Genomic DNA, 11,543 nt, shown 5'->3' on the forward strand with positions numbered 1-11,543 from the left:
AGCAGAGGTATGTGCTATAGTGCTGCCTACCTACCCGCAGGGCCGCCAATAGGGGGGTGCTGTATATCCCGTAGCGGAGGTACGTGCTATAGTGCTGCCTACCTACCCGCAGGGTCGCCAATAGGGGAGTGCTGTATATCCCGTAGCGGAGGTATGTGCTATAGTGCTGCCTACCTACCCGCAGGGCCGCCAATAGGAGGGTGCTGTATATCACGTAGCGGAGGTATGTGCTATAGTGCTGCCTACCTACCCGCAGGGCCGCCAATAGGGGGGTGCTGTATATCACGTAGCAGAGGTATGTGCTATAATGCTGCCTACCTACCCGCAGGGCCGCCAATAGGGGGTGCTGTATATCACGTAGCAGAGGTATGTGCTATAGTGCTGCCTACCTACCCGCAGGGCCGCCAATAGGGGGTGCTGTATATCACGTAGCGGAGGTATGTGCTATTGTGCTGACTACCTACCCGCAGGGCCGCCAATAGTGGGGTGCTGTATATCACGTAGCGGAGGTATGTGCTATAGTGCTGCCTACCTACCCGCAGGGCCGCCAATAGGGGGGTGCTGTATATCACGTAGCGGAGGTATGTGCTATAGTGCTGCCAACCTACCCACAGGGCCGCCAATAGGGGAGTGCTGTATATCACGTAGCGGAGGTATGTGCTATAGTGCTGCCTACCTACCCGCAGGACCGCCAATAGGGGGGTGCTGTATATCACGTAGCGGAGGTATGTGCTATAGTGCTGCCTACCTACCCGCAGGACCGCCTATAGGGGGGTGCTGTATATCACGTAGCGGAGGTATGTGCTATAGTGCTGCCTACCTACCCGCAGGACCGCCAATAGGGGGGTGCTGTATATCACGTAGCGGAGGTATGTGCTATAGTGCTGCCTACCTACCCGCAGGGCCGCCAATAGGGGGGTGCTGTATATCACGTAGCGGAGGTATGTGCTATAGTGCTGCCTACCTACCCGCAGGGCCGCCAATAGGGGAGTGCTGTATATCACGTAGCGGAGGTATGTGCTATAGTGCTGCCTACCTACCCGCAGGGCCGCCAATAGGGGGGTGCTGTATATCACGTAGCGGAGGTATGTGCTATAGTGCTGCCTACCTACCCGCAGGGCCGCCAATAGGGGGGTGCTGTATATCACGTAGCGGAGGTATGTGCTATAGTGCTGCCTACCTACCCGCAGGGCTGCCAATAGGGGGGTGCTGTATATAACGTAGCGGAGGTATGTGCTATAGTGCTGCCTACCTACCCGCAGGGCCGCCAATAGGGGGGTGCTGTATATCACGTAGCGGAGGTATGTGCTATAGTGCTGACTACCTACCCGCAGGGCCGCCAATAGGGAAGTGCTGTATATCACGTAGCAGAGGTATGTGCTATAATGCTGCCTACCTACCTGCAGGGCCGCCAATAGGGGGGTGCTGTATATCACGTAGCGGAGGTATGTGCTATAGTGCTGCCTACCTACCCGCAGGGCCGCCAATAGGGGGGTGCTGTATATCACGTAGCAGAGGTATGTGCTATAGTGCTGCCTACCTACCCGCAGGGCCGTCAATAGGGGGGTGCTGTATATCACGTAGCGGAGGTATGTGCTATAGTGCTGCCTACCTACCCGCAGGGCCGTCAATAGGGGGGTGCTGTATATCACGTAGCAGAGGTATGTGCTATAGTGCTGCCTACCTACCCACAGGGCCGCCAATAGGGGTGTGCTATATATCACGTAGCGGAGGTATGTGCTATAGTGCTGTCTACCTACCTACCCGCAGAGCCGCCAATAGGGGGGTGCTGTATATCACGTAGCGGAGGTATGTGCTATAGTGCTGCCTACCTACCCGCCGGGCCGCCAATAGGGGGGTGCTGTATATCACGTAGCGGAGGTATGTGCTATAGTGCTGCCTACCTACCCGCAGGGCCGCCAATAGGGGGGTGCTGTATATCACGTAGTGGAGGTATGTGCTATAGTGCTACCTACCTACCCGCAGGGCCGCCAATAGGGGGGTGCTGTATATCACGTAGCGGAGGTATGTGCTATAGTGCTGCCTACCTACCCGCAGGGCCGCCAATAGGGGGGTGCTGTATATCACGTAGCGGAGGTATGTGCTATAGTGCTGCCTACCTACCCGCAGGGCTGCCAATAGGGGGGTGCTGTATATCACGTAGCGGAGGTATGTGCTATAGTGCTGCCTACCTACCCGCAGGGTCGCCAATAGGGAAGTGCTGTATATCACGTAGCGGAGGTATGTGCTATAGTGCTGCCTACCTACCCGCAGGGCCGTCAATAGGGGGGTGCTGTATATCACGTAGCGGAGGTATGTGCTATAGTGCTGCCTACCTAGCCGCAGGGCCGTCAATAGGGGGGTGCTGTATATCACGTAGCAGAGGTATGTGCTATAGTGCTGCCTACCTACCCACAGGGCCGCCAATAGGGGGGTGCTATATATCACGTAGCGGAGGTATGTGCTATAGTGCTGTCTACCTACCTACCCGCAGAGCCGCCAATAGGGGGGTGCTGTATATCACGTAGCGGAGGTATGTGCTATAGTGCTGCCTACCTACCCGCCGGGCCGCCAATAGGGGGGTGCTGTATATCACGTAGCGGAGGTATGTGCTGCCTACCTACCCGCAGGGCCGCCAATAGGGGGGTGCTGTATATCACGTAGTGGAGGTATGTGCTATAGTGCTACCTACCTACCCGCAGGGCCGCCAATAGGGGGGTGCTGTATATCACGTAGCGGAGGTATGTGCTATAGTGCTGCCTACCTACCCGCAGGGTCGCCAATAGGGAAGTGCTGTATATCATGTAGCGGAGGTATGTGCTATAGTGCTGCCTACCTACCCGCAGGGCCGTCAATAGGGGGGTGCTGTATATCACGTAGCGGAGGTATGTGCTATAGTGCTGCCTACCTACCCGCAGGGCTGCCAATAGGGGGGTGCTGTATATCACGTAGCGGAGGTATGTGCTATAGTGCTGCCTACCTACCCGCAGGGCCGCCAATAGGGGGGTGCTGCATATCACGTAGCGGAGGTATGTGCTATAGTGCTGACTACCTACCCGCAGGGCCGCCAATAGGGAAGTGCTGTATATCACGTAGCAGAGGTATGTGCTATAATGCTGCCTACCTACCTGCAGGGCCGCCAATAGGGGGGTGCTGTATATCACGTAGCGGAGGTATGTGCTATAGTGCTGCCTACCTACCCGCAGGGCCGCCAATAGGGGGGTGCTGTATATCACGTAGCAGAGGTATGTGCTATAGTGCTGCCTACCTACCCGCAGGGCCGTCAATAGGGGGGTGCTGTATATCACGTAGCGGAGGTATGTGCTATAGTGCTGCCTACCTACCCGCAGGGCCGTCAATAGGGGGGTGCTGTATATCACGTAGCAGAGGTATGTGCTATAGTGCTGCCTACCTACCCACAGGGCCGCCAATAGGGGGGTGCTATATATCACGTAGCGGAAGTATGTGCTATAGTGCTGTCTACCTACCTACCCGCAGAGCCGCCAATAGGGGGGTGCTGTATATCACGTAGCGGAGGTATGTGCTATAGTGCTGCCTACCTACCCGCAGGGCCGCCAATAGGGGGGTGCTGTATATCACGTAGCGGAGGTATGTGCTATAGTGCTGCCTACCTACCCGCCGGGCCGCCAATAGGGGGGTGCTGTATATCACGTAGCGGAGGTATGTGCTATAGTGCTGCCTACCTACCCGCAGGGCCGCCAATAGGGGGGTGCTGTATATCACGTAGCGGAGGTATGTGCTATAGTGCTGCCTACCTACCCGCAGGGCCGCCAATAGGGGGGTGCTGTATATCACGTAGCGGAGGTATGTGCTATAGTGCTGCCTACCTACCCGCAGGGCCGCCAATAGGGGGGTGCTGTATATCACGTAGCGGAGGTATGTGCTATAGTGCTGCCTACCTACCCGCAGGGCCGTCAATAGGGGGGTGCTGTATATCACGTAGCGGAGGTATGTTCTATAGTGCTGCCTACCTACCCGCTGGGCCGCCAATAGGGGGGTGCTGTATATCACGTAGCAGAGGTATGTGCTATAGTGCTGCCTACCTACCCGCAGGGCCGTCAATAGGGGGGTGCTGTATATCACGTAGCGGAGGTATGTTCTATAGTGCTGCCTACCTACCCGCAGGGCCGCCAATAGGGGGGTGCTGTATATCACGTAGCGGAGGTATGTTCTATAGTGCTGCCTACCTACCCGCAGGGCCGCCAATAGGGGGGTGCTGTATATCACGTAGCGGAGGTATGTGCTATAGTGCTGCCTACCTACCCGCAGGGCCGCCAATAGGGGGGTGCTGTATATCACGTAGCGGAGGTATGTGCTATAGTGCTGCCTACCCACCTGCAGGGCCGCCAATAGGGGAGTGCTGTATATCACGTAGCGGAGGTATGTTCTATAGTGCTGCCTACCTACCCGCTGGGCCGCCAATAGGGGGGTGCTGTATATCACGTAGCGGAGGTATGTTCTATAGTGCTGCCTACCTACCCGCAGGGCCGCCAATAGGGGGGTGCTGTATATCACGTAGCGGAGGTATGTTCTATAGTGCTGCCTACCTACCCGCAGGGCCGCCAATAGGGGGGTGCTGTATATCACGTAGCGGAGGTATGTGCTATAGTGCTGCCTACCTACCCGCAGGGCCGCCAATAGGGGGGTGCTGTATATCACGTAGCGGAGGTATGTGCTATAGTGCTGCCTACCTACCCGCAGGGTCGCCAATAGGGGGTGCTGTATATCACGTAGCGGAGGTATGTTCTATAGTGCTGCCTACCTACCCGCAGGGCCGCCAATAGGGGGGTGCTGTATATCACGTAGCGGAGGTATGTTCTATAGTGCTGCCTACCTACCCGCAGGGCCGCCAATAGGGGGGTGCTGTATATCACGTAGCGGAGGTATGTGCTATAGTGCTGCCTACCTACCCGCAGGGCCGCCAATAGGGGGGTGCTGTATATCACGTAGCGGAGGTATGTGCTATAGTGCTGCCTACCTACCCGCAGGGTCGCCAATAGGGGGTGCTGTATATCACGTAGCGGAGGTATGTTCTATAGTGCTGCCTACCTACCCGCAGGGCCGCCAATAGGGGGGTGCTGTATATCACGTAGCGGAGGTATGTTCTATAGTGCTGCCTACCCACCTGCAGGGCCGCCAATAGGGGGGTGCTGTATATCACGTAGCGGAGGTATGTGCTATAGTGCTGCCTACCCACCTGCAGGGCCGCCAATAGGGGGGTGCTGTATATCACGTAGTGGAGGTATGTGCTATAGTGCTGCCTACCCACCTGCAGGGCCGCCAATAGGGGGGTGCTGTATATCAAGTAGCGGAGGTATGTGCTATAGTGCTGCCTACCTACCCGCAGGGCCGCCAATAGGGGGGTGCTGTATATCACGTAGCGGAGGTATGTGCTATAGTGCTGCCTACCTACCCGCATGGCCGCCAATAGGGGGGTGCTGTATATCAAGTAGCGGAGGTATGTGCTATAGTGCTGCCTACCTACCCGCAGGGCCGCCAATAGGGGTGTGCTGTATATCACGTAGCGGAGGTATGTGCTATAGTGCTGCCTACCTACCCGCTGGGCCGCCAATAGGGGGGTGCTGTATATCACGTAGCGGAGGTATGTGCTATAGTGCTGCCAACCTACACGCAGGGCCGCCAATAGGGGGGTGCTGTATATCACGTAGCGGAGGTATGTGCTATAGTGCTGCCTACCTACCCGCTGGGCCGCCAATAGGGGGGTGCTGTATATCACATAGCGGAGGTATGTGCTATAGTGCTGCCTACCTACCCGCAGGGCCGCCAATAGGGGGGTGCTGTATATCACGTAGCGGAGGTATGTGCTATAGTGCTGCCAACCTACACGCAGGGCCGCCAATAGGGGGGTGCGGTATATCACGTAGCGGAGGTATGTTCTATAGTGCTGCCTACCTACCCGCTGGGCCGCCAATAGGGGGGTGCTGTATATCACATAGCGGAGGTATGTGCTATAGTGCTGCCTACCTACCCGCAGGGCCGCCAATAGGGGGGTGCTGTATATCACGTAGCGGAGGTATGTGCTATAGTGCTGCCTACCTACCCGCAGGGCCGCCAATAGGGGGTGCTGTATATCACGTAGCGGAGGTATGTGCTATAGTGCTGCCAACCTACACGCAGGGCCGCCAATAGGGGGTGCTGTATATCACGTAGCGGAGGTATGTGCTATAGTGCTGCATGCCTACCCGCAGGGCCGCCAATAGGGGGGTGCTGTATATCACGTAGCGGAGGTATGTTCTATAGTGCTGCCTACCTACCCGCAGGGCCGCCAATAGGGGGATGCTGTATATCACGTAGCGGAGGTATGTGCTATAGTGCTGCCTACCTACCCGCCGGGCCGCCAATAGGGGGGTGCTGTATATCACGTAGCAGAGGTATGTGCTATAGTGCTGCCTACCTACCCGCTGGGCCGCCAATAGGGGGATGCTGTATATCACGTAGCAGGGGTATGTGCTATAGTCCTGCCTACCTACCCGCAGGGCCGCCAATAGGGGGGTGCTGTATATCACGTAGCGGAGGTATGTGCTATTGTGCTGCCTACCTACCCGCAGGGCCGCCAATAGGGGGGTGCTGTATATCACGTAGCGGAGGTATGTGCTATAGTGCTGCCTACCTACCCGCAGGGCCGCCAATAGGGGGGTGCTGTATATCACGTAGCAGAGGTATGTGCTATAGTGCTGCCTACCTACCCGCAGGGCCGCCAATAGGGGAGTGCTGTATATCACGTAGCGGAGGTATGTGCTATAGTGCTGCCTACCTACCCGCAGGGCCGCCAATAGGGGGGTGCTGTATATCACGTAGCGGAGGTATGTGCTATAGTGCTGCCTACCTACCCGCAGGGCCGCCAATAGGGGGGTGCTGTATATCACGTAGCGGAGGTATGTGCTATAGTGCTGCCTACCTACCCGCAGGGCCGCCAATAGGGGGGTGCTGTATATCACGTAGCGGAGGTATGTTCTATAGTGCTGACTACCTACCCGCAGGGCCGCCAATAGGGGGGTGCTGTATATCACGTAGCGGAGGTATGTTCTATAGTGCTGACTACCTACCCGCAGGGCCGCCAATAGGGGGATGCTGTATATCACGTAGCGGAGGTATGTGCTATAGTGATGCCTACCTACCCGCAGGGCCGCCAATAGGGGGGTGCTGTATATCACGTAGCGGAGGTATGTGCTATAGTGCTGCCTACCTACCCGCAGGGCCGCCAATAGGGGGGTGCTGTATATCACGTAGCGGAGGTATGTGCTATAGTGCTGCCTACCTACCCGCAGGGCCGCCAATAGGGGGGTGCTGTATATCACGTTGCGGAGGTATGTGCTATAGTGCTGCCTACCTACCCGCAGGGCCGCCAATAGGGGGGTGCTGAATATCACGTAGCGGAGGTATGTGCTATAGTGCTGCCTACCTACCCGCAGGGCCGCCAATAGGGGGGTGCTGTATATCACGTAGCGGAGGTATGTGCTATAGTGCTGACTACCTACCCGCAGGGCCGCCAATAGGGGGGTGCTGTATATCACGTAGCGGAGGTATGTGCTATAGTGCTGCCTACATACCCACAGGGCCGCCAATAGGGGGGTGCTGTATATCACGTAGCGGAGGTATGTTCTATAGTGCTGACTACCTACCCGCAGGGCCGCCAATAGGGGGATGCTGTATATCACGTAGCGGAGGTATGTGCTATAGTGATGCCTACCTACCCGCAGGGCCGCCAATAGGGGGGTGCTGTATATCACGTAGCGGAGGTATGTGCTATAGTGCTGCCTACCTACCCGCAGGGCCGCCAATAGGGGGGTGCTGTATATCACGTAGCGGAGGTATGTGCTATAGTGCTGCCTACCTACCCGCAGGGCCGCCAATAGGGGGGTGCTGTATATCACGTTGCGGAGGTATGTGCTATAGTGCTGCCTACCTACCCGCAGGGCCGCCAATAGGGGGGTGCTGTATATCACGTAGCGGAGGTATGTGCTATAGTGCTGCCTACCTACCCGCTGGGCCGCCAATAGGGGGGTGCTGTATATCACGTAGCGGAGGTATGTTCTATAGTGCTGCCTACCCACCTGCAGGGCCGCCAATAGGGGGGTGCTGTATATCACGTAGCGGAGGTATGTTCTATAGTGCTGCCTACCCACCCGCAGGGCCGCCAATAGGGGGGTGCTGTATATCACGTAGCGGAGGTATGTGCTATAATGCTGCCTACCTACCCGCAGGGCCGCCAATAGGGGGGTGCTGTATATCACGTAGCGGAGGTATGTGCTATAGTGCTGCCTACCTACCAGCAGGGCCGCCAATAGGGGGGTGCTGTATATCACGTAGCAGAGGTATGTGCTATAGTGCTGACTACCTACCCGCAGGACCGCCAATAGGGGGGTGCTGTATATCACGTAGCGGAGGTATGTGCTATAGTGCTGACTACCTACCCGCAGGACCGCCAATAGGGGGGTGCTGTATATCAAGTAGCGGAGGTATGTGCTATAATGCTGCCTACCTACCCGCAGGGCCGCCAATAGGGGAGTGCTGTATATCACGTAGCGGAGGTATGTGCTATAGTGCTGCCTACCTACCCGCAGGGCCGCCAATAGGGGGGTGCTGTATATCACGTAGCGGAGGTATGTGCTATAGTGCTGCCTACCTACCCGCAGGACCGCCAATAGGGGGGTGCTGTATATCACGTAGCGGAGGTATGTGCTATAGTGCTGCCTACCTACCCGCAGGGTCGCCAATAGGGGAGTGCTGTATATCACGTAGCGGAGGTATGTGCTATAGTGCTGCCTACCTACCAGCAGGGCCGCCAATAGGGGAGTGCTGTATATCACGTAGCGGAGGTATGTGCTATAGTGCTGCCAACCTACCCGCAGGGCCGCCAATAGGGGGGTGCTGCATATCACGTAGCGGAGGTATGTGCTATAGTGCTGCCTACCTACCTGCAGGGCCGTCAATAGGGGGGTGCTGTATATCACGTAGCGGAGGTATGTGCTATAATGCTGCCTACCTACCCGCAGGGCCGCCAATAGGGGAGTGCTGTATATCACGTAGCGGAGGTATGTGCTATAGTGCTGCCTACCTACCTGCAGGGCCGTCAATAGGGGGGTGCTGTATATCACGTAGCGGAGGTATGTGCTATAGTGCTGCCTACCTACCCGCAGGGCCGCCAATAGGGGGTGCTGTATATCACGTAGCGGAGGTATGTGCTATAGTGCTGCCTACCTACCCGCAGGGCCGCCAATAGGGGGATCGGCCCGGGCAGCTCATTTTTCCCACCGCAAAATGTCACTGGCTGCCAGTACGTGAGCTCTGATTGGCTCACCAGATGGTGCTGCATTTTAATTGGCCGCAGGCATTCTGAGTTAAAGAAGCTTGTGCTCCGGGACCTCCAGGCTGCAGCTCAGAAGCTGGTTTACGGTATGTCAAGTGAGGAGGAGGGGGCCCGGACTGGAAATGAGTCCCGGGCCCCCAAATTCCTGATGGCAGCCCTGCCTACCTGCCCCCAAACCTTTTAGCCTGCCCCAGCTAGCCCACATCCCATAATACTCTCTGTGCTACCACTAGCCCCTGTAGCCAAGTGGAAAAAGCTAGCCTTGCCCATTTCCCATTCAATCCCACCGTGGCCAAGGCCCTCAGCGACTTTATCACCATCTAGAGTCTCTCTGTTCTCTGTGATCCTCTCTTTACTTTGTCCCGTCCTATATAACCAATGGTCACCGTGTTGTCTGTGTTGGTGACCACTAGATGGCACCCAATGGGCAAGTACTGCTCCATTTGGGCGTGCCCAGCCGGTGCTACTAGTAACACATATCAGACATCCTTACACGCTGTATACAACACACTGACACTGGGGGAGAAGTAAGTTTATGCAGATTACCTGTGAATATAAGCAGCCTAGCGTGCAGTTCTGAATCGGGCCCACACGTCACATATTCATTGCTTGTGTTCTGTGTTTTAGCTGAATATCAGCAGAGAGTTGGCTCAGCGGCCGGTGATGCAGAAGGTGTCCAGAAAACGCAATAATCTCATCTACATCAAACAAATTCTGGAGACCCAGCAACGTGTAACCGATGTTCTCCTGTCCCAGAATCCTTTGCCTGATGTGGATGACAGGCGGGGGTCAGAGGGTCCCACCAGGTATCTCCCACAGGCTGCAGGACAAGATCTCAACCTATGATGGACTCGCAAATAGCTCAAATAGATGAAAGACTTCTGTTCATTCATAGGAGGTTATTCAGTTGGGATCAAAACCTTGCTGCACTGCAGGTGGGGCAGATGTAACATGTGCAGAGAGATACATCACTCAGGAAACAAATGAGGACTGTGGTCAGCAGAATACAGGGGTGTTTAAATCAGTTATAGAGATTTTATTAATAAAGACAAATTGTATCAAATTCTGCATTTAAATAGCTCATACTTATCAGGAGAAATGTTACAACAGACAAAACGTATTGTGAAAAAGTATAAGGGATATTATGCTTGAGAACTATGCTGCTCACTCATCTCCTGATATACTCTGTGCTGCTGGGGACCCTGCTCCTCCCACTATATAACTGTCAGTCTGTGGCTTCCTGCTGCCCCCATTCATATTCTCACATCATGTCACTGCCCCTGTCACATGCAGCCCTGTCCTCACTGACACACCGCTCATCTCCTGATATACTCTGTGCTGCTGGGGACCCTGCTCCTCCCACTATATAACTTTCAGTCTGTGGCTTCCTGCTGCCTCAATTCCCCTCCTCACCTCATGTCACTGCCCCTGTCACATGCAGCCCTGTCCTCACTGACACATCACTCATCTCCTGATATAATCTGTGCTGCTGGGGACCCTGCTCCTCCCACTATATAACTCTCAGCCTGTGGCTTCCTGCTGTCCCCATTCCCCTCCTCACATCATGTCACTGCCCCTGTCACATGCAGCCCTGTCCTCACTGACACATCACTCATCTCCTGATATACTCTGTGCTGCTGGGGACCCTGCTCCTCCCACTACATAACTCTCAGTCTGTGGCTTCCTGCTGCCCCCATTCCCCTCCTCACATCATGTCACTGCCCCTGTCACATGCAGCCCTGTCCTCACTGACACATCACTCATCTCCTGATATACTCTGTGCTGCTGGGGACCCTGCTCCTCCCACTATATAACTCTCAGTCTGTGGCTTCCTGCTGCCTCCATTCCCCTCCTCACATCATGTCACTGCCCCTGTCACATGCAGCCCTGTCCTCACTGACACATCACTCATCTCCTGATATACTCTGTGCTGCTGGGGACCCTGCTCCTCCCACTACATAACTCTCAGTCTGTGGCTTCCTGCTGCCTCCATTCCCCTCCTCACATCATGTCACTGCCCCTGTCACATGCAGCCCTGTCCTCACTGACACACCGCTCATCTCCTGATATACTCTGTGCTGCTGGGGACCCTGCTCCTCCCACTATATAACTTTCAGTCTGTGGCTTCCTGCTGCCTCAATTCCCCTCCTCACCTCATGTCACTGCCCCTGTCACATGCAGCCCTGTCCTC

General features: G+C 55.8%; 1 protein-coding gene across 1 annotated transcript in view; it reads left to right on the forward strand.

Moving 5' to 3' along the window:
- LOC146026923 (uncharacterized) overlaps window positions 1-10,356 on the forward strand; it is a 50,020-nt gene extending 39,664 nt beyond the window's left edge. The window contains exon 5 of the mRNA XM_083157969.1: window positions 9,980-10,356. Coding sequence (XP_083014095.1) covers window positions 9,980-10,198 — 219 coding nt within the window. The 3' untranslated portion in view covers window positions 10,199-10,356. The remainder of the gene's footprint in view (window positions 1-9,979) is intronic.
- The last annotated feature ends 1,187 nt before the right edge of the window (window positions 10,357-11,543 follow it).

Source organism: Crinia signifera, chromosome 8, assembly GCF_055691185.1.
Source record: "Crinia signifera chromosome 8, ASM5569118v1, whole genome shotgun sequence".
Lineage (NCBI taxonomy): Eukaryota > Metazoa > Chordata > Amphibia > Anura > Myobatrachidae > Crinia > Crinia signifera.